Source organism: Maniola hyperantus, chromosome 17 (genome assembly GCF_902806685.2).
Source record: "Maniola hyperantus chromosome 17, iAphHyp1.2, whole genome shotgun sequence".
Classification (NCBI taxonomy): domain Eukaryota; kingdom Metazoa; phylum Arthropoda; class Insecta; order Lepidoptera; family Nymphalidae; genus Maniola; species Maniola hyperantus.
Window position 1 is genome coordinate 10,377,655 of NC_048552.1, and position 23,337 is coordinate 10,400,991.

The 23,337-nt window shown below is 35.6% G+C and overlaps 4 protein-coding genes across 5 annotated transcripts in view; 2 read left to right on the forward strand and 2 right to left on the reverse strand.

Annotated features, from left to right (window-relative positions):
* Syt4 (Synaptotagmin 4) overlaps positions 1-7,683 on the forward strand; it is a 33,845-nt gene extending 26,162 nt beyond the window's left edge. The window contains exon 10 of the mRNA XM_034977280.2: positions 245-7,683. Within this exon, the coding sequence (XP_034833171.1) occupies positions 245-361 (117 nt within the window). The 3' untranslated portion in view covers positions 362-7,683. The remainder of the gene's footprint in view (positions 1-244) is intronic.
* A 3,769-nt stretch (positions 7,684-11,452) lies between these two features.
* Positions 11,453-13,699, forward strand: LOC138403485 (uncharacterized). 2 transcript variants are annotated; one of them, XR_011237744.1, is made up of 3 exons: positions 11,903-12,045; positions 12,213-12,338; positions 12,869-13,006. XR_011237744.1 is itself a non-coding variant. In XM_069504192.1 (2 exons), exons 1-2 carry the CDS (start codon positions 11,608-11,610, stop codon positions 13,676-13,678), a joined length of 1,248 nt encoding a protein of 415 aa, XP_069360293.1. In that variant the 5' UTR covers positions 11,453-11,607; the 3' UTR covers positions 13,679-13,699. The 2 variants fall into 2 exon arrangements, 1 of the variants encoding a protein (XP_069360293.1); XM_069504192.1 differs by lacking the exon at positions 12,213-12,338 and having other exon boundaries at positions 11,453-12,045; positions 12,869-13,699.
* LOC138403487 (uncharacterized) lies at positions 12,087-14,243 on the reverse strand. The gene is made up of 3 exons (XM_069504199.1): positions 13,961-14,243; positions 13,692-13,795; positions 12,087-12,785 (listed from the first exon to the last, which is right to left on the reverse strand). Exons 1-3 carry the CDS (start codon positions 14,241-14,243, stop codon positions 12,168-12,170), a joined length of 1,005 nt encoding a protein of 334 aa, XP_069360300.1. The 3' UTR covers positions 12,087-12,167.
* Positions 14,244-16,762: 2,519 nt separating this feature from the next.
* Positions 16,763-23,337, reverse strand: part of sigmar (Tumor necrosis factor alpha-induced protein 8-like protein sigmar) — a 40,689-nt gene continuing 34,114 nt past the window's right edge. The window contains exons 3-6 of the mRNA XM_034977452.2: positions 19,792-19,925; positions 18,747-18,905; positions 17,786-17,883; positions 16,763-17,584 (exon numbers count right to left, since the gene is read on the reverse strand). Of these exons, the coding sequence (XP_034833343.1) occupies positions 17,413-17,584; positions 17,786-17,883; positions 18,747-18,905; positions 19,792-19,925 (563 nt within the window). The 3' untranslated portion in view covers positions 16,763-17,412. The remainder of the gene's footprint in view (positions 17,585-17,785; positions 17,884-18,746; positions 18,906-19,791; positions 19,926-23,337) is intronic.

Consider the following 23,337-nt stretch of genomic DNA (forward strand, 5'->3'; position numbering starts at 1 on the left):
AAGAAAAGTTCTTCCAACGCATGTAGCTGTCTAGCTTCTAGCTGAGACCACGTCCCCAAGAATGAGGTAAAAGATTTCTTAACCTTTTTCACAAGGAGGAAAATATTCCAACGAACTTTGTCTCTTTATGTTCTTTCAGATCAACACGACACCATTCATTTTTACTTCTTGCTCTGGGTGATCTCTCTTTTTTAGAAAAGATAAAAGTATTCCGTGTTGTAACTATAGGATTTCTTGTCTGCAGGTGATCGGTCGCCTAGAGCTAGGAGCCGAGGGCACCGGCAGCGCGCGGCACCACTGGCGCGAGGTCCAAGCTGCCCCGCGTCGCCAGATCGCGGACTGGCACAAGCTGAAGGAGTGAGCCGAGGATCCCACTGACCCCGTACCCATACCCACGCAACCACCGGCGGTTCACAATAGATACCCTCTAGCGCTGCGGCCTTCAAGCCTGCCTTTGATCTTCTCCAAGTATCTGGGGCCGTCTAATGTGGTGGTGTAACTTGCTGATTCATATGTTTACTCTGTGCATTGGTTCTGTGCGTTAGTAATTGCTATCTACCTGGAAATCTAACAAGTTCTGTTTGCCCTATGCATTCAAAACATACACGTTAGCGCCCTAGATATATTATTCTTCAAGTAACTATTTAGGGCTGTCTAATATTATAATGGCGTAAGTTGCTGGTGCAAACATTTTCTATGCGTACCTACCTATTTTATAAAAGCCGGATAACGAATCGGTACTGGGCGCGCAGCCTCGTGTGGCAGCCTGGCTAGCTCTGCCGTCAGCAACTGATATATTCAAACGGCACGTTCGACTCAGGCTGCTTCGGCTGCGTGACAGACTCTACACAGTTCTACGCAGTTGTTTGATCAAACACTTTTAAGATGAATTTTAATGTTTCTATGTAAAGGATTGTGATGTCTTCTAAATGATTATCTAGATGCAATCGCGGCCAAATACTAGAACGGGCAAAAGCGTATCAACTCAAAAAATTATCACATTTGAGTAAGTACGTATTTTTGTGTAAGTATGCAGTAAAGTACAATGGAATTATTACCGTAAATAAAATTGAAAGACTCAACCACGGTAATATTATCTATGAATATTACCGTGACTCAACCTATTTAAACTTACAGAATTAAAAAATAGCACATTCAGAACTAAAGTGACCTAAAGCAAAATATATAAATTTTGATATCTCTACCTACTTGGTTTAGATATAAAAATCATGATTTTTATAGGTCATCGTATTATCGCCAGATGCACAATCATTGAATCATTAAAGTATTGCGGAAAAAATCGGGTAAGTGGGAATTTAAGTTAGCCAAAGTCCAGAAACAGGTAAACGGTTTCTTTAGCGGTAATTTAAAATTTAAATGTAGTAATATTTTGTATTAGATAGATGAAATTTATTTCGTTACAAATTATAGGATGTTTACTCGATGTCCTTTGTATGTTCTTTGAAATGTTCTTCGAAAACGCACATTTTCAAATGTCCGTTAATCGTGTCACAAATAATTAGATGCTTAATTTTAAGAATTAAATAATTAAAGATTAATAAACAATATCTATCTTTACTCCTTTAGCATTTTCTTAAGATCGTATTATTCATGATGATACTACGTCAGGACGTCCTGATTTATGTTAAAGCGGCGATATAATCTTGTGAGGATGTTCGTATAGAGTTCATGAAGGTGTAATGAAAAATATTGTGAGATTAGTAAGTATACTTTTAGAAATTGGAACAATGATCGTTGCTCTATTTTCAATGAATTAAATTTTTTACATATCTAATTGTTAGAGACATGACAATTGATACATTTAAAAAAACATTTTGTTGTCCTATCGGCATAAACTGTTTATCCTTAATTTGTGACAAAAAAATATTATCTCGATAGTAAATCGTAATAAAATTATGGCGATTGTCACTATTCCGCTCTAATTAGTAGGATTATTTTATGTATAAAGTTTTTTGTGTATAAATATAAAATTGGACTTGAAAACTGTCTATTGCTTTATTGCTAAATCTTTTTATCATTCCTAATGTATTTTTTAAAGAAACTTATAATATTTTGCGCCATCAAATTTGTTAAGCGCAGTTTAATTCTTTTTTCCAGCTATTGTACCTAAAGCTATTACTTTGATATTAGTGGTATTAATTAATAAGAACTATTGATGTATTAAATAGTATGTATAAGAAAGAGAATTTAAATATTCAGCTTAGTATCTTCATAAAAATCGTTTTGGAGGTTATAATTTTTTTTTTAAATTTATTTCACCAAATGGCACTTAAGATGCATTTTTGTAAACAAAAGAATTTTAAGTTTAAATTAAAAATGAAACCTTGAGTTAATCCATATTTCAGTGATGAAGAATAATTAAGAGATTTTTACGTTTAAGAATTCATCATCATTTTTGCTATTAAATTTCTGAAATACTTAATCATTTGTAAAAAAAAATTAGAATAATTGAACAACTAATCCCTTGTATTTTGTGAAATAATAGCAGAATTGACGTTGAGTTTAAAAATGTATGTAATACTCAAATTGAATATTAGCTCTTAATATATTATTATGTACTTACAGTTAGGTTATAGGGACAAAAATCTATTTTATACTAACTTTAGTGATTAGCTGTAACTTTAGGTTTAAATAATATATGTGTAACGGCTCATTCGACGAGGCTTCGAGCTTTGTAGTCACTTGTACCTTATAGTCGCGAATCACAAAGATTCTTCTATCTCCTCCTAGAGTTTTCTATAACTTTAGCACAACATATTGTCGTTCTAGAACTAGACATGTTGTTGCTGTCCACATACACGCATTCGACATTCACCATAGCTCATCTACACTTTTCATATTGTAATCCTAAAGACATAATATTTTTCTTATAATGATAGGTATACATTATAGTAATATCCCATCACAATCAATCAAAAGTGATAAAAATGTATGTAATAATAATTGTTCGCTGACCAAAGATTTACAGATGATAATTATGTGTAATCTTAGGTACTTATAAAGTTACCGTTGCGCTTAATATTACAATGACAAAGGTAAAAGGAACATTTATAACATAATATTTACAGTTTTCTCTCTTTTGATTGTAATATGTTATACTCGTTCATAATACACACCGAACGTGACGTCAAAAATTTTGCGTGAGGCATGTAGGCAAATGTAAGCTGAGCTGAACATTCCAACGTAGATCATACCTACATGCGAAATAAACACCACCACAATATCGCCCCCTTCCGTTGATATTTTATGACGTCTCTTTGTGTAGTAACCAGGAACCGGTTAATACGTGTAATCTATTGGACGTATTGGTGTTACTATTATGTATTGTAGGAACAATAAGGAATGAATTATGATAAATAATTCTTTTGTAATTTTTTAATTGATAATAATAATTTATTTTTGTGACATTCATTCATTAATATTTATCAAAATAATAATCATAAGATTTCTTTATTCTAATTACCAGCCATTTGCTTGCATAAATTATTATTACAATTAACAATAACCATAAAATATATTGTATATTTTTTTATTATTTAAAGAAATGACCTTCTTAGTTCTTTGTAACATAAATTTTTTTTTGTAAATAAATATACGAGTACACTGGATAAATTGTACTATTTAATTTGAATTTTTTTATGTTGGTTATTCTGTAATGTTAAATATGAAGTAGATGGTAGATTTAAAATTAGTGTTAAAATATACAATTTAATGGAATTAATATAATATTTAATGTACTAAATCTCGATAAAAATCCTTAAGATCTTATGTATGGAGTTGGGATATAAATTCATAATTTGTGTAAGTATAATATGATTTCTTATTGATAAAAATTATAATACTCCATACTTCTACATTCCAACCAATTATCACTGAAAGCTACTTTCTATCAAAACGAATTGTGATTTTGAAAATTTTGAACATTGTAATCAGACAGTTATGCCAAATTTTTGATGCCTGAACCTTGTTGAATAGGTATCAGATTTGCCATTTCTAAACCTGTACCTATCTATATCATCTTGTAATTATTTAAATCGCATAAAGAGTGGGCAAGTAGGTAGTAGATTTTGCTCCTACATAATTTTCAATGTCACAGTTTTTTTGAGTTAGGTCACTTTCGTATTAGATGCGGCGTTAATGCATTTTGTAAATATTCATCGAATTGTAATTGTAACGAATACGTTCTACTTTTTAGTATTAAGGTATTCTATGTGTAGACTTAAGTGAAACCGTGTTTTTGTTTTTCAACTCTATATTTTTTAAAATTTGTAAATGTTTATGATTGTAGTAGATGCAAAAATCAATGCAACAACATTCATTATAACAAAAATTAAGCTACAAACTCACTGCACATGCTATACCATAGCAGGAGATAAACTATAAAGAATAGGTTTCCTACTAAGTAGTTTCAAAACATCGAATGTCTGTCTTTTTGTTATGCGGCTTAACCTCGCTAGATTTGGCTAGATAGCAGACTTTGGCGAAACTTGGCAAAATAATGCTTAGGTGGGTACATTTTAAAGACGGATTGTTATCACAGAACAATAATTTAGATCCATGGAAAAAAGAAAATTGGGCACGTGAACGAAATCGAAAAAATAGTTACAGCCATAGAGCTATTTATGGTTACAGCGCAGAATATTTACTTAAATAATAACAACTTCCAGGGAAGGGTAAAACTACTATATTATATTTGGTTTGGCGCTAGAGTGAGTACCTAACTTAATCAAATTACGGATCATTCTAATTAACGTAAAAATGGTCTCCTGTCATGGTTTAGTATTAGCTGTACAAAATAGGTATCTTATGAATTATCGCAACAGGTAACAGCAAAGGCAAGAAAATGGTCACGTTCGATATCGTTTATTTGCTAAAAACCTTTTAAATTACACTAGCGGCACGCTATGATGGCCGGTTTGACACATTACAATAGTGATGTGGAATGTCAATTTATTCTCGAACAAAAAACAATTAAGTTTTGTTTTTGTACCTGATTAAATAGGTTTAATAAAACAAAAATGTATATGTTTATTTAATTTATTTGAACGAACTGAATATTTGAACGAAAATGAATATACATACTTTATATGCACACAAGAAACATATGAATACAAAAGATACCGAAAAAGGTGCCACAAAAGGCCATAATTAATCAGATTCGTCCATACTACTATTTTCACTGTCGTCACTGCTATCATCACATACATTAATAATTATATGTTCGTTTTCTATAATATTATCTATTTTCACATCTCTTTCATAATCTTCCCTTATTAATTTAACAGTTCTATTCACAACCTTTTCCCAGTCTCCTTTAGTCACATGTTCACAAGCTTCTTCTAATAATTTTAGCATTTTTTTTGTGGTAAATGGGGGTTCTGTATTGTGTCTTGCAGCATATCCCTTAATTTGAGCCCACACCAACTCAATCGCATTATACTCACAATGGTAAGGCGGTAACCGTATAACTCTGTGCCCATGTTCTAATGCTATTTCGTCAATGACGTATCGGATCTTGGTTGGTTTGTTTTCTTTTAAAAGACGTACTAATTCCGCTTTTAACATATTCATGTTTGCATCTACGCCATTTTTACGAAGCCATGCGACGATATCAGCTTTCTTTTGGGATTGGGCAGGTGGCTTGTCAATTTGCATCGAGTGGTATGGGGCGTTGTCCATAATTATAATAGATGGTTCAGGGAGGCTACACAACATTGAGGTAAACCATTCAGTAAACTTTTCTCCATTCATGTCTTCATGATAGTCTCCAGTGGTTTTTGACGCAAAAGCCATGAGAGAACCTTCGACAAACCCGTTGATGGTTCCGGCGTGACAAATTATAAGTCGCGATCCTTTTCCTACAGGAACTTTGGAAGTAGATGCTGCTGTGTCATCGTTCCAAGAACGGCCTACAGTATGGTTAGCATTAAGCCATGTTTCATCCAAGAACACAACATTTTGCCAATTTTTGATTTCTTTCACTTGCCGTAAAAAAGTATACCTTGCCATCGCTATATCAAATCTTTCCATCAATATTTTGCGTTTGTTACATTTTTTGTATCGAAATCCAATGGTCTTCAAAATCTTCGTTAAAGAACTTTCCCCACCGAAGAATAATCCAGCTTCCTTCAGTGAATGCACCAACTTTTTTCTTGTTGGATACTCCTTCTGTAAATAGTAGCCGTAAACATGTCTTCGGATAGCATCGGCATCAAAGCTATCGATGCCTACGACTGGTTTTGCTCGTTTTCTCTTTTTTTGGTGTGTGAAGTTTATTTTCTTCTGTGCCAGTCTCGCCATATTTTTTTTTAGTTATCCGTCTAACAGTTCGTTGTCCAATATTAAGCGCATCAGCTACGCGTTCAACCACTGACGTTATAGGTAAAATTGGCCCTCCATTTTGAGCTTCACGATCGAAATAGTTACGAAGGCGTATTAGGAACTCACGTGTCTGACTATTTAGAACAGTTCTCTGCGTACGTTCGGTCATATCGACGAAATCCACAACAAAGGGCTTGAACAGAGTCCAAATTAACGAGCAAGGGTCAACAGTAATGCAGTATCAATATTTGAAATCCAAAGCCAGGTCAAAACTATATCACAATCGCATTGCACTGACAGTTTATACTTTTCGAAGCAACGTCAATTCGAAACTGCTTTGTTTTGCATTGAGCATTGACGCGAGTTTGCCGGAGGTAGTAGTTGTGCTAGCCAGCGATCCTATGTGACGATCGTATTAGATTCCATTTTTAAAAATTTATTGATATTTTTTTGCGATTTCAGAGGTTTGTCCACATAGTGAAAATTGTTCATATTCACAAGTACATTCACCCCTTAAATGGTGCAAACTGATTTTTCTACACTTGTATACATTTAAGAAATCAATTTAATAAATAAATTTTGAGTCCTAAACCTAAAACTACATTCGATAAAATTTATGAATCTCTGCACATCACTATCGTCAATAAAGTAATACAATTATTTCCTTCAAAGTCGTTATCAATTAATACGGAACTTCATGAGCGGACAAACGTCAAACCGGCCATCATAGCGTGCCGCTAGTTTAATATTGAAATGCTGTTATTTTGGAAACAATATATTCTTGTATGTGAACATGGACATGATTTGGGGCCTAGTAACAAGGTAATATGAGCTTTGAGAGTATATATTAAGAACTCGGACGATTATGAAAGACTAGCAGTAGAAGGACAGTTTGACACATTTTATTTGTGTTGAATAAAAATGACAAAAATCAGACGTGTTAATTCGTGGTGTTAATACTGGTAAGTACTTTAAGCTAAAAGGAGCATATAAATATTTTAAACGTAACATACAAACACAGATGTCGAATACTTTGAATTAAACGCATTTCGTACAATCTGCGTTTAGAGCACGCAGCCTGTATTTATACGCACCAGAGAACGTTTTAATTAAAGCCACTAATTTTTCAAGTCAAATAGCTTAGCTTTCGCTTACAATGGAAGGCTACCTTAAATATTATATTTTTGTCTCTCGTATTCCTTTGTGATAATTCATAAGAATATGATCGATTGCAAAGTCCAGCACTTTTAGTAACGAAATGCATACACTTCACCAAAATATCAGATTTGTATTACTAAGGAATTTTAGTAAATAAATTATTGACTGGTGCTTTCACAATAATTGTACGTTTTATTTATTACCTACCTCTTTATTGTACTTTTACATGTTTTCAAAATAAAGCAGTTGGAACCATATACGTCGAATTCGTCCATATTCGTCTCACTGGATGGTTCGTACAAAATGTACTCTGCAGGATTCTGACAAATATGACTTAGGTACCTACTTTTTATTCAAGTGTGCTGTACTTCTGGTCACTGTGGTTGCAGCACACTCTTGGTGACGAAATAATTTTTTTGCTCAAATATTTAACTCGAGTCTAGATGACTTTGGCCGCAAGCCTGTAGGTATAGAGAGAGAGAGAGAGAGCCAGCGCTAAAAGCTGAAAGTTTCCCTGCATATTGTCCCCAACACTGGGAGGAACGTTTGTTTGGATCGTGATGGCTTTGGGAGATAACAGATAATAAAGATGTAAAAATCTCACGTCAAAGTATAAAGTCTAATGTTTATATTTTTTTCAGAATAGTAGGTACTTACCTATTACAAATCACGTCATGCATTACCAGACACTTGTTGTGGCAACCCCCAGCCTTAGCATCACGATACTAAGTGTTTGGCAATGCTTAAAACGTGATTTCTAAGATTCTTCTGATGAAATAGCTATTATAAAATAATGAAGGTCTGGGATGCACTGGCTCTTAGTCCAGTAACTAACCAAGCTACCGCCAATTAATTTAATTTAAACACTTATTTAAAAAATGAAAACTTTTTCGAAAAAATCTAGGTAGGTAGGTACTCAACCGATTTTAACAGGAGTTTCAAACGAGGTAAGAAATAAAAAAAGTTTATTCATCAATTGTATATTTGATATCAAATCTTAGTACATATAACACAGCTTAACAAACTTGAAAATAAGTATACAATTAACACTACTTTCACCATCGAGTAGGTAGCTATTGTGTTGTGAGTACAAGTAGGTACGAGATAGAGGTGAGATCCAACGAACAATGTTATAGTTATTTAGGTAATTACATAAAACATAACAGATAAAAGTATCGCTATGTCACAGAATCCAGCGTTGCAAACTTAAACTCTTGTGGTTGAGCACAATTAATTATTTTTACTATAGCTAGGCCATTACGAATGTGCGAAGTGGGTCATAAAACATTTTTATCAGACCTCTCGCTCTCACTTATAGGCCTTATGGAACTGGAACATGATGCTCTCGTGTTGTGTGTAACAGTAAAAAAGGATTTGTCGATAGCCGATCAATAAGCCGGTTATTAAGAGCGAGGGGAAACAATACAAAATTAGCTACCAGCTAACGGTATGCCTTTATTGATAACGACTTCTGCAGTATTCTTACAACCCTATGATCATCATGATTTATGGCCCAGTTCGCACGTTCATAATGGCGCAACTATAATAGTTTACCTCATGATGACCGCTGCTCCTTTGCTGTAGTAGTGAGTGTACCAATAAGCGTTAACGCATTTGTGTGCGTAACGTAAACCGCGTCGCGGTTGAAACTAAGCGCCACGCACACTATAACAATGTGTCCGTGTGCGCTCACAGAAACAGCGAAACGGTCTTCGTGAACTAGAATATCTATTAGGACATAATATTAGGAAGTGACCTAGGAATGCACTTAAAAAAAAGAATATTAGCCAAGTTAATAATGCTGATTAATATTCCCCTTTCCCCTCCAACTAAGCGTAAAGCTTGTGCTAGGAGTAGGTACGACAGTAGTGCAATGGGTCGGGTTTGAACCGGCGACCTTTCGGATTTCAGTCCGCTCCTTTAACCGTTGAGCTATCGAGGCATCTTATTTTAGTTACTTAAAAGAGATAAGATTTTTCGAGATATGTCCTTTTAGACGTTTTGAGAGATGTGTCCTTGTTGAATTATTTTGAGTCATTAAATGGTTTTACACACATTTAATATGACTATACCATACATTAGATACTAGGCACATTAAAAACTAACACATCGAACATATAAATTACGAAAACACATTTAGTTAATTCTACAATAATAACAAATAACAATAATAAAATTGTCATGCTAGTTTTTAATTTAATTTTTACTACTGAACCATCTGCGTATTTAATGACACATACCTAAGTAGGTAAGTAAAATATTTATCTAAAGTCCGGTTTCAATATTCAGTCTATCTGCAGAGTCGATAAGTTATTTAGCAAAGTCGTTATTTGTCAAGAAATGTACAGTTTTTTGATAAATAACAACGTTGTTACCAAAGTATCTAACTTGTATATCGTCAGATTATAAATATAGATTGAATATTGAAACCCGACGTAAGATAAAATTTTGCTGTAATTAAGGCCGTAATTTCAGCCTACGTTTGTCATTTTCCTGATCATTTATGCCATTAATTTTGATTTTTACGGAGATGCAGCAGAAGTAAAACCCCTGAATTCTGAGAAGAATCTTAAAATTTAAGAGGACCTTACGCTTCGGGTATTAAGACGTTTCTGGCATTTTGTCCTACAGTAACGACAAAAAACTTTAAGATGCTCTTAAGAATTAAAATTATCATTTCAGTATTTAGCCGATAGAGACAATACTCGTAAATAACATCGAATGAGAAACACATACCTACATATTGTTCAATTAAATATTTTTGGCGGCTGAAAAAGCTGAGAGAGCTGGTCCGCGCAGGTAGACGGGTACATCGAAAGACAGTCATCTCAACCCATAACGAGGAAGCAAGAGTCTCCTCTCAGATTAAGAAGAGTTTAGAGCTTTAGGCCATACCTAGTCCACCACGCTGACCAAGTGCTGATTGACAGACTTCACAGAGTTTGCGACTTTGAGAACATTATGGGGAACTCTCAGACAGGTTTTTAACAATATTCACCGTTAAAGCAAGTGATGATTAATAATTACTTGAACGCACATAAATCAGAAAAGTTAGAGGCGCGTGTCCGGGATTAAATCCCGGATCCTCGACGACGACAACAAACCAGTGACGAATCCAAAATAATATCTCGTTGCGATGCGATATAGTGACTTCTCAGCCGCCAACAAAATAAGTTTGAATTAAAGAGTAGGAGATCTACTTAGAGAGTCGATACGATACGTCTCAAGCTTAAATATTAAAAATGCTTTTATTTATACATTATACAACTATATTGTCATTTTAATACAACTATACACGGACGTCTCTTTGATATTATCTAGCTGACGTTACAAATATTTTTACAGCTGAAAAACTTATCTTTAACGGCGGTCTGCCCGTCGCTCGCTCCATACAAACTGGTTTGATACTGAACTGAATATTAACCAATCAAACTCGATGCTATAATATTATATTACGTTCTAGAAAATCTATGGTTGTGGGTTCATGGATTGTCAGATAAAAATAACTGCCTAGTTTTAAAATTACACGGGTTTAAAGATTTGTATGTTTGAAGCCTTGTTTTGAAACTGAATATTTTAACGGAAATCTGTAAAACCACAGACATATTAGATCCTCGAATGTATGTACTAAATTTCATTTGAGTTTGACGAGTACCTTTACAAATGCGAGCCAAACTACGTTTGTTTGGAAAGCACTATGAATAAAACCCTCTTAAAATTTAGGAAACGATGCAGCCTCCACTAGCGTTAGTTTTAGTTAACGCAAAAACGGAAACACGTGTCGAATATTTTTACATACATGTATGTACAAAATTTCAAAAATATTTAATGAAAATTTACGAAGTTATAAGCTTGTTGTGTTTCATCGCATTGCATTGTCATCGCAAAAAAATGGTCACCCCAAGCGAGCGGCTGTGAGCGAACGAGACGAATAGCCGGGTCCACACCGGACGATCCATCAATCCCGCGATCCGCGATCCAGGATCGCGGAGCGTGGATCGTGGATCGTGTTATGCCGATCCACTCTTGGAAACTTGCGATCCCAAATATGCGCTCCAAGCGATCCTAAGGCGATCCGTGATTCAGCCAGTCTAACTCTTGTACGATATGGAGTCACACGTACAACGGCGGCGTCTTGCCGTTGCAGCAGTAACTTTTATTTTGCTTAAATGCTTGCGCAAAAAATCACAAAAAAGAAAACGACGGTTTTGGGTGAAACAAATTTACAAAAATCGCTTGGAATCTGGGACTCAGCTGTACGCAGAGTTAGTGTCAGATAAAGTTGAACACAATTTTGCAAGAATGAATGCTAATCAATTTGAGATATTGTGTTCATTATTAAATAACAAGCTAAGAAAGAATGATACAAATTATAGAGATGCCATTACTGTGAAGGAAAGATTATTACTAACATTGAGATTTTTAGCAACTGGAGATTCGTACGTCAGTTTGCAGTATCTGTTCCGCATTTCCAAACAGTCTATATCGATAATTATTCCTGAAGTTTGTGAAGCCATCATTGACCTGTTAAATGATTATGTAAAGGTAAGTAAAACCATACTTTATTACTCAATAAAAAAGTAGTGTATTACAATCATAATTTAAAGAAGTAACATGTTTACAATTATTAATTATTTTTTGAAAACATGATATAGGTAGGTACTTATTTAATTCGGTGGTGACTGTGGAAGTGAATAATCCTGAGGTTTCAGAAACTGGGACTGCGATGAATTGGAGGCTAGATGAGCAGACGGTGATGTCTGTGGAATTGGAGCTGGATAATTTTGAGGTTGTAGAGACTGGGACTGTGATGAAGTGGATGCTATTGGTGTGCCAGGGTATGAATTAGTGTAATATCCATAATTGCTATCCCCATATCTTCCTGTGTCAGCTTGAAAAATAACTTGGCATATAGCATTTTTGACATTAACTAATGTTACTGCATCATATTTCCGCAATTCAGTAGATATATACTGCCCGAAAGCAATGTAAGAATCAGTTTCCGGTTGTGGTGGCTGAGCACATTGTTGCAGAAGTTGGAAAGCCTCTGAAAGAGTTTCATCTGATATGTCATCTGCATTATTAGAAGTAGTTTTCTTTCTTTTTTTTGTTCTTTTGTTTGTTGTTTGGACACTGGATTGTGCATTCTGATCATTCTGCTCGCTACTCTGATCTGTGTGGTGGTTGGCTCTCTCCGGTTGTGTGTCACTAGTAATGTTACTGTTCTCGTTTTCGCTCACTGTAGTATTAACTTCAAGTTCCCCATCAGTCGTATCAGATTCTACCTGTAACAACAATTATTATTACTATTTACTGCTTATTCTTATTTTCAGCTTTATATTATAATTAAGATCTCCTTTATTTTCAGGTGCCGTCAACTAAAGAAGAATGGCGTACAGTTTCTCAGCAATTCGAGAATAAGTGGAATTTCCCACACGTGATAGGAGCGATGGACGGCAAACACGTCGCTATACAATCGCCTTTTAATAGTGGCAACGACTTTGATAATTACAAATTATTTCCTAGTATTGTTCTTTTTGCATTAGTAGATGCAAATTATAGGTTCCTGCATGTGAATGTTGGGACTAAAGGCAGAATATCAGATGGAGGCGTGTTCAAAAGCACAAATTTATATAAAAAACTTGAAAAAAAAGAGCTAAATATTCCTCCACCGGAGATATTGCAAGTTCCCTATAAAATTGAGGTACCCTATTATATACTAGGTGATAAAGCTTTTCAGCTTAATGATTATACTATGAAACCATACGATGGTACACGGGAAAGGGGTTCTTGTGAAAGAATTTTCAACTACCGACTGTCAAGAGCACGTAGAGTAGTTGAAAACGCGTTTGGAGTACTTAGTTCTGTCTACAGAGTCCTGCGTAAACCTATGCTTTTGGAACCAGAAACTGCGACTAAAGTCGTGCTGGCAACGGTTCATCTATATAACTACTTACGCAGTAATCCTAACTTTATATCGCCAGGAACGTTTGATACAGTACAGGAGAATGGAGATGTAATACCTGGAAGCTGGCGAAATGAACCGCCATCACAATCGCTACAACCGATGGCCGTCGTACCAAGAAGAGCAACAGAAAATGCCACTACAATACGGTCCCACTTAGCAAGACACTTTGTTACAAACCATACAATAGTTTGGCAAAATGAATATCAGTAAACTAATAGCTCACAATATGTTCCAATGTATCGCGTGTGGTTCCGGGTTCATTTTTATCCGCCATAAAGTCGAAGTCATCATACGCAAACCACTTTGATTTATATGTATCTTGAGCACCTGAAATAAACAAGTTACTCATTAAAATAACCACGTGTATTTCTAACAGCTTAAATGTAAAAAGCGAAATCACGTGAAATCCACAGTAAATATTATGATGTAATTACTTATAATAAAATATATAATTTTAATACCTACAGATAAAAAGTAGCTTTGTTTTCTTACCGGATCCAGTTATACGGCTTTGCTTCTCTCTGTGTTTCTCCCTTCTGTAGCCTCCCGCCAGAGATCGCATTTTTTTCTTTAGGTTCTCGATCGACTTATTCCCCATTTCACGAGAAATCTGACACCAAGCATCATCTCTAACACCTCTATTGGTGTAATTAGAATCTTTGGGATCCCATAAACATTTAAATTCTTTATAAAGCGATATCAAACGGCGACTTTCTGAGATGTCCATGGCGAGGTGGATCGCGCGAACCAACACAACCGTCCACACCGCGCGCATCACGCAACTGAGGCACCTTTGAGGCTGGCACAAAAACCGACCGCACACGGATCGCGCGAGGTAGGGAGCGCGCGCTCCAATACGTGCGCATGGATCGCGCGCGGCACGTCCACACCGCCTGCATCTTTGGATCGCGCTGCTGCCGCGCGCGATCGGAGCGCGATGGATCGTCCGGTGTGGACCCGGCTAATGGCGTCGATAATGCGCGCTCCCTGGTGCATGCGTTCATTCAACTAGGTGTCTAAACTTGCAGGATTTTAAAGTATTTTTTGGTCAAAATATAACTCGTTGTAAAAATGTTTGCAATCGTTTCTGTTACTGATTCTGAACAAACTACTTTCAGGTTTTGCGTAGGTATACTAAAACTAACCTTGTATAGTTGGTGCTCGGGTATTACTGTTGCTAGGTACATTTTCCTCGACTATTCCAGATAGGTAAGTATAATTTCCCATCTCACTCAAGAAATCTTCGTGGGTATTGTATTGTGATTGTTACTCAAGTATTGTAAGTATTAGTTGTCAAATTGAATTTTACTCGAGATATCTTAGTTTATTATTAAATTTGAGTATTACTTGAGTTATCCTGGTTTTATTCTTATATAAGTATAACATCTAAAAAATGGTCGTCTTTAATTTTACTCAAGTAAGTAATCTTGGTTTCGCGGTTTTTCGCAGTATGAAAAAAATAAAGCTATTTTGACAAGGTAAAACTAGCTTAGAATTAGTATATACTTATAAAATAAGATTCTAAATAATATCTTACAGCATATTTAATGTTTTGTATTATCATCCATTGGATTGTCTAAATGCATCCTAACTACTTACGTGGCAAGTATTGTGCAACGTGTAAATTGTGGCTACTTATATAGATTTTCAAAAATAATCGGTTAAATTAATTACCTAAGTTTATTGCTAAAAAAGATAGATATGGTATCAGTTTAGATATGCTTGAACTATGCTAGATAATAAAGTTTTGGTCCGAATTCTTACGTCTTTTTCAAACGTAGGTAGATCTATTATTTAAAAATTCTAATTTTGTATCGTGATTTAATAAAGAAAGTAAAGTTCGGAAAAATAGTCATTCATTTTTTATATTTAAGTGTAGAGAAGTAGATAAGAAGATCTAGAAGTTTAATTTTTATATAATGTTTGTAAAGGTTAGATTATTCTGGGAATTATACTTATTTGAGATTTATTTTAAGTTAAACTTTATACGATAGAGTATTCATTCATGTATATCAAAAAATAATCTTATAGTAAGAAAAAAATATTCGTCATGTTTGTGTAGGTATTATGTTGCGATCATTTATATTCCAGCAATGAACAAATTAAAGTATTTACCACGTGCCTTCTGACCGATTTAACTTAGGTAGTCGTACGAATATTACACGTGTTGCGCTTACAAAAAACGGCCATCAAATCGGTTCGGTGATCGGTCACATCCGTGATTAGACGTATAAGCATATCAACGGAATTTAAGATTTCTCATAAATATTCATAAAATTAAGATAAATTATAAAATATATATAGTAGGTAGGTACTAATATTATCGAAAATAAAATATTATTGTCAGACTATAAAAATGAAACGTAAAATAAGTTGAAATACGACTTAAATAACTAAAAATAATTTATTGTTAAAAATTGCTTATCATTAGAGTAATATTAATTTATTGTTTTGGTAACGGTCAATATATTGCCTTAAACCACTAACCATTTAATGTACAAATACGACATCACATTAAACTAGGTACATTTATATTTACATCGGAACTTAATACATCGACAAAATAATAGGTACAGACTAAAACGGGCAAGTTTAAATTAACACATAAAACTTAAAGGGCAGTACCTAAATAAAAAAATATAGATATCAAATTAAAAACGCAACTTAGACTTACTTCATTAGATACCTACATGGAATCTGAAAACCGTAGGTAGGTACATAATTATAATATCAATGTAATTGTTTATTTCTAGAACATGTCTACAAAATTTCATTGACTGATTGGTCCTCAATCATATTACCTATCTCATTTTAGTATTATAAGAAATGAGAATCAAAGTATAGCACGTGACAGGTAGAGATGGCAATCGGGGTGGGGACGTCCCGTACACCCGCACGACCGCCGTGCTAACCCGGTGTGGGATAGCGCGGGTGACGTGCGGGTTTGCGGCGTCCCCCCGCCTCATACCCCAATTGCCGTCGCGAACTATAGGTAGGTAACGTCTGTCTAGTATGTTTGTATGTATAATGAAGAGTGCTGGCGGGTGTGCTAGCGAAACTTCTCTCAATAAGCCCTAAATACTTATTCTATCTAGCATGTTTAACTTCAAGTGGTTTAAAAAAAAGCTGTAAACTTAATTGTTAGGAATATACCTAATAGAATCGTGAATTAATATTTTTTAGAGATCATTTGAAGCTAGAGTTGCGTTGTTAATTCAGGAATTGTGGGCATTTTTGCATACTGGCAAATATACGGCAAGTTTTCTTAATATCTTTAAAATTACTTTTCTCTACTATTCACGCACGTTAATATAAAATTGAACACTAAATTATAAATTGTACGCTTTTAATTTGCCTCATTTATAATTCATTTATTCATTCTTTTTAAAGATCTTTGTTAATAAAGCTTTCAATAACATTTTAATAGGCATAATATCCTCCAAATTATTTTCCTTATAAATAAGGAAATCGGAAAGTACAAATCCTAACGGCCGATAGACATTTGTTTGTTACAGTAGGTATAGTCTTATATCCTTGTTGAGATTAATTCCAAAAACCTAAGAATAAAATAGGTATAGAATATGAGTAGAGAACAAAAATAGCGTTACTCGAGTATTCAAGACAGTCTCGATAGTTGTCCGACATTAAACTGAATTATCCCATTTAAATCGTTTATTTTCTAGTTTAGAGAGCGTGTAAAATATAACTTTAAATGCGTCAGTGCAAGTGAATAACAGGCCCGAAGTGATACTAATGTCAAAACACGTGCAAGAATATCTTAACTTCCTTGACGTTGTAATCAAATCTTCATTTGTGAAGATAACGATTTAAGTGATCCCATTATCGAAGCGTAAGACGAAAATCGAGTCCTAGAAGACCGATTTAAGATGGTAGGTACGCACGGGTTTTGAATAGGACGGCACACAGTTTCTCATTTTGTCGGTTTATAGCAGTCCCCTGTCCAGTTCTTTCCGAAGCATCCTGGTGAGTTTGAGGACGTTCTCATCAATTTGTCCCGCGAATAGAGAATCGAGGAGATCACCTCTGGAGGCTAGTGCAAATACTCCTGCCAATCTGGAGACTGATTTGTCTGATAAGTGTCGCTCTACCACCGATCTGTACAAGAAAAACAAACGAATTATCATCTACTATCTAATATTTAGTTTCAGCATGTGTAGATGCTTGAAATTTCATAGTAGTTACGTGCTTGCTAGTTCATACAAACAAATTTTAAGTTTTGAATCTTCGAGCATGTGGGGACCAAAGATAAAGTTATTAAATGGATTTTATATAGAGAAAATAAATAATAATCGTTACTTTAATGACTGGTGGGATTCGCGAAGAGCATCTTGAAGGAAGCCTCGATCGTAGGAGAAGTCCACCTCGCAGAACGAAACTACTGCCATCAACACCGTCTTAAAATATAAAATATTAACTGATAAATAATATACAAAAAGCCGGCCAAGTGCGAGTCAGGCTCGCGCACCGAGGGTTCCGTACTACAGACGTATTTTTTCGAACTTTTTCGGCATAAAAATAAATAAAAAATAGGTAAAATGCGCTTTCATAATATGATACCCCACTAGATATAGTTATCTTCAAAAATTGAAAATACTAAGTAGTTATTATTATTTTTTTCATCACAATTTTTTTTTTGTGTGATGTAACCCTAAATTCACAAAGTCTCCGATAACCATGTCGGAGGATTGCCAGCGAAACATACAAAAAAAAACCCTAAATTCACGGTTTTCAGATTTTCCCCTTATGTCTGCTATCAGACCTACCTACCTGCCTTTCATGATTCTAAGTCAGCGACAAGTACCTTATAGATTTCTTGACAGACCGACAGACAGACAACAAAGTGATCCTATAAGGGTTCCATTTTTTCTTTTGAGGTACGGAACCCTAAAAATGTAGCTTTGGTTTAAGTCGTATTCTTAATTCTATCACTTGTTTTTCTGTTACCACTTATACCATTTCATTTTATTCACGGTCTCATCAAACTAAGTAAATGCATAATTTATGTCGAATGGAATGTCATTTGCATCAAAATCTCTCATATTAAATCCTCAATTACTGATAATATAATAGTCTCCACGATGTCTTCATCTTTGAATGATTTTCTAATAACTTTCCACTCTATCCTTTGCGACTTGTATCGAGATTTGTATTTCTTTAATCTATAAAGTACAATCTCGATGAGTGATGAGTATGAAACTCCATTTGATTCTTTGAGGTTTTCTCCCTTGCACTTGCATTCCCCCATCATCATACTCACATGGAACTTGGATCGGAAAGCAGCTAGAGCGCGCTCGTCCGCAGCCGACAGCTGGCCGTGCCGCCGCAGCACTCCCAGCTTCACCGCCGACTTGATCACATGCTTCACCAGCTTCTCTGCTTCGCGCTTCTCTACACGCTCCCTTAGCACTGTGAGGAACTGAAATTAGAAAGACAACAATTTATATATTTGACATAGAGTTAAGGGTTGAAACCCAGAACCGTGACGGATTCGGAGACGGAACCGCTTCGCAAGAACTTAGCAAGAAGTTTCATTCAGCTTCCAACAGCAAGACGCTTTGCAGAGTGAAATCAAGCGCTCGTTTTAACTTTTAGATACGTGTGGCGAATTCGATTAATCGAAAGTACTTTGTCATCCAAGCTAAACAGGCGTCAGACGATGACGTCAGGGAGTACTTAGATCCTTTGTTGCGATTTTATCTGAAAAATGATGAATGAGAATAGGTACTGTATAGCACATCAAAGAGTACCCGACAAAAGTCTATAAGTAAACAAATAGGTAGCAAGTACACACGCACTTCGAGACACAGAGGTGCAACACCCTTAACTTGCCGACTCTGAACTTGATAATTTTATGTTTTAAATTGTATAAAAACTAACAAATTTTTAGCGCCACCTGAAACTTCACGCTCCGCAATAATAAGCTGGACATTAACTAGACCACGCAACAGATCAGCCAAGCGATGTTCTGACCAGATCAAACAACTCACTGGCCTTTCACTGACAGCCGCAATGAGAAAAGCTAAGGACTGAACAGAATGGAGGTCTATAACTAGTTACCATTGCGACGAAGGCATTGCGGACATGATTTTCAGTTACGAAAAAGAAGACCAACAAGGCAATCAGTCACTTTGGATACAAAAATAAGGGTTGAATAAAATTTCAAGTAAATATAAAAATTTTAGTGATGTTTTTTTTAGTTTTTTCTGTATGTATATACTATATATAAAAAAATACCTTATATTAAATAAATCTACATAGTACTTTAAAAAGAGTTGAATAAAAATAGCTACGGGTCTCAATACCTGGTCAAGGAGCTTAGCCGCGTGTTCGTCGAGGACGAGCGAGCGCGCGCTGGCAGCGCCGCCGACCCTCGAGAGGAACTTCTTCTGAGCGCGAAGCGAGATGTCGCGAGCGCACCACGCGCCGCCCTCCATCGCTGTAACAACAATTAGTTTCATTATTATTAAGTTTATTAAACGGAAGCTTTTTCATAGGATTTATTTTATTTTATTTTAATTTAATTTATTTTATTGAACCAGCAACAGAACAATACAAAAAAACATTAGGTATTCAAATCCTGGTGCCACGTTATTATACAATTCCAATTATAGTCGGCTTAAGCATGCAAATAAACGGATCAGTCGCGCGAAAGAACTTTAGAGTTTGATGTTTGGTTTTTAACTAACCTATACGTGGGTGGGCATACCTGTAGGTAAACTATATCAGCTGGGCAACGCCTATTATTGCGCATACAACTTCAACAGTGCCCCTTTTGCTTGACGCGATACAAAGTGTTCAATTGTTCTTCTGCACCTAAGTATTTAAAAGTTTTGTTCCAATTCTCAGACCAGGGCGCGTTTGCAACCCTCGAAGCTTTAGTTTTAAGTTCGCGTAGTAATTAATTATCACCACTATACCAACAACCGACCATCAAGAAGAGTAATTTATTACCTATTTTGAATAAAATATTTGAATTGAATTTTGAATTGAATGACTTTCAATAATTACCTACTTATAATGACGGATATTAGGAGTTTGGCCTCGTTATAAAAGCAGTATTCAAGAGTATTCAACATTCAACTGAATAGTATCTAAATATAGAAATGAAGTCAATCTTTCATAACGACACTTGACCTTAAACTCAGTCGAGAATTGAGAGAAGTAGATCGTATGTCGCTCAAATACCCGCACGTATCATGTAATCGATATTCAATTTGAACTGAATATTTTGATACTAGATGATACCCGCATTTCGATTGTTAAAAATCCCGTGGGAACTCTTTGATTTTCCGGGATAAGAAGTAGCCTATGTCCTTCCCCGTGATGCAACCTATCTCTGTACCAAATTTCGTCAAAATCGGTTGAACGGTTAGGCCGTGAAAGGCTAGCAGACAGACAGACAGACACACTTTCGCATTAGTATCCATGAAGTATGGATCATTGTATAACAAACTTGTTTTTAGTTAGCAATGCACATAATTTAAAGAACCGCTAGACCGAGACGTGGTCCCAAGAAGCTGAAATGGCGAGTGGAGACCTCACACCTGACCCAGCCTATATCAAACGAGTTGCAGGAAGCCGTTGAATCCAGCGCGGCGTGGCGCGGCAAAATTGCGGCGCGGCCTGTGGAAGTCCTATCCTTACATAAGTTCTACTTACTTTTTTATTTTTATTTTTTTAATTCAGATACAAGTTAGCTCTTGACTGCAATCTCACCTGATGGTAAGTGACGATGCAGTCTAAGATGGAAGCGGGCTAACCTGGAAGGGGTATTGTAGTTTTTTAATAAACCCATGCCCCTTTGGTTTCTACATCGTACCGGAACGCTAAATCGCTTCGCGGCACGGCTTTGCCGGTAGGGTGGTAACTAGCCACGGCCGAAGCTTCCCACCAGACCAGAAATTTAGAAATGATAAAATTCCAAATCCCTGCCAGGAATCGAACCCGGGACCTCCTACTAATAAGATCACAGCGCTTACCACTGCGCCAGGGAGGTCGTCAACTTATGTCCAGCAGTGGACGTATATCGGTTGATGACGAGCTTGTTGGATGGTTGAAGCTTTAAGCTATTTGGGTATCCAGAACATAACCAATCACGAATCTGGTAACAGCACCCGACGGATGCCAAAAATCTTAGGCTTGTAATAACTCTTTCAATCCGCACATTACGCGATCAATTTGATGAAGGTCACAAATTAAATCTGCTGGCAAATAGACCGTCTGTATAATAGTGCCTCAGACCAACCCTACCTAATAGGTCATAATGAAATTTTTTGGGGTTTTCTAATAGCATTATCTCCGAAGATGTAGAACATTTATTTTTACTAGCATAATCGCGAGCATAAGCTCTTCTAAAACTTCCATCTTCTAAGGTATTTAATCTTAGGTTTTTAAAATGATTTATGGTCAGGGTCAGGGACATCATTTAGCAAAGGTCCTTTCCAATACCTGTAATGTCGTTGAACTTTACCGCGGGATATGTATTATGGTAAGTCGCACTAATGATATTCGCGTCTGGCTCTGGCTCACCTTTGCATTATTTTACCTAAACGTATTAAATTTTAACAACTTCCAGCCTAAGACTTACTCTCAGGATTAAAGAATTGTTGGAAATATCTCAGAATTTTCTAAATTTATATAAATATCTAACGATTTTTTTTTATTGCAATACCTATTTATTCAAACTCTTTATGTGGAGACTCTACCATAATTTCCGATAGCAAGATAAGCGGCGGTAAGAAACTCGGCAGATACTCTTTTCAAATGACAGTGCTGCTAAATCTATTTGACAATCACATTGTATTTCTTGTAGTGTAGGTACTTACAGTTTACAGTTGAACGCAAAGCAGATTGCATGCTTCCATGCAAATTTGTAATTAAAAATTCAAATATTTATCAATAAATTGTATAATAACTTCGCTATTTTTTTTATTTTTTTTTGTATTTTAACAGTATTAAATATATAATATAAATTTAATTAAAAACTCTATTAAAATACTTCTAAGATTAGTCGGATAAATAATTTCAGCTCTCAGGTATTCGTAAGCAATCGAGCAGGTGGTTCACCTGACGTTAAACGATTGGGCCCGCCCTTGAATATCTGCAGCATCAGAGGATTCACAAATTGCGTTGCCGGCCAGGAGTATACATCTGTCGCTTGAATAACCCAATTTTAATTAATAAAAAAATACATATTCTTGAGAGAACACTACAGTTGTTGGGAACAGAATTTTAATAGATGAATGGTCGTTGTTTTGTTTTGTTAGTTTATGGGGCGGCAAATCTTATCCTGACCGTAGCTTAGGTTAGAATATGTAGTAGGTACCTACTATAATGTTTTGTTCCTGTATGCTGTATCTATTTCTATAGTACCTACAGTAAACAACCATTTCATTGAAATTGATGGAAATTAATGATGCACACTAGCGCGTTGCGATATAGTGCTTGCCTAAAAGCTTTCGATTATTCAAAGCTCACATAATGCCTGATTCATTCTTGCTTCCTTACAAATAGTAATCTGATATTGTGATACCTATCCATATTGTTATGGGTTTTTGAAATGGAAATAACGACTAAACGTCCATTAGGGTCACCTTGACGTTTACATTTTTCTAAAACCCTTTTCAATGCTCCACGCGTATTTTTTGGTTAAAGCAAAACTCTTTTTAGATTACTGTCGTCGTCGTCGTCATCCTCGTCATCAACCGATAGACGTCCACAACTGGACATAAGTCTCTTGCATTTCCCGTTTTCCCATTGCTATTTCAGCTTCGCAACCCGTTGATGCTATGTCGGTTACTTCGCTTCTTACTACGGATCCCCTTATTTGATTTCTGATTTGATCACGT

Coding starts and splice junctions, on each gene's coding strand:
- LOC138403485 (XM_069504192.1), top strand. CDS start 11,608: ATGGAGTCACACGTACAACGGCGGCGTCTTGCCGTTGCAGCAGTAACT. Junction 12,046..12,868: donor TGTTAAATGATTATGTAAAG/GTAAGTAAAACC, acceptor CTTTATTTTCAG/GTGCCGTCAACTAAAGAAGA.
- LOC138403487 (XM_069504199.1), bottom strand. CDS start 14,243: ATGCGCGCGGTGTGGACGGTTGTGTTGGTTCGCGCGATCCACCTCGCC. Junction 13,796..13,960: donor AAGCCGTATAACTGGATCCG/GTAAGAAAACAA, acceptor TGTTTATTTCAG/GTGCTCAAGATACATATAAA. Junction 12,786..13,691: donor GCGATACATTGGAACATATT/GTGAGCTATTAG, acceptor TTGTTGTTACAG/GTAGAATCTGATACGACTGA.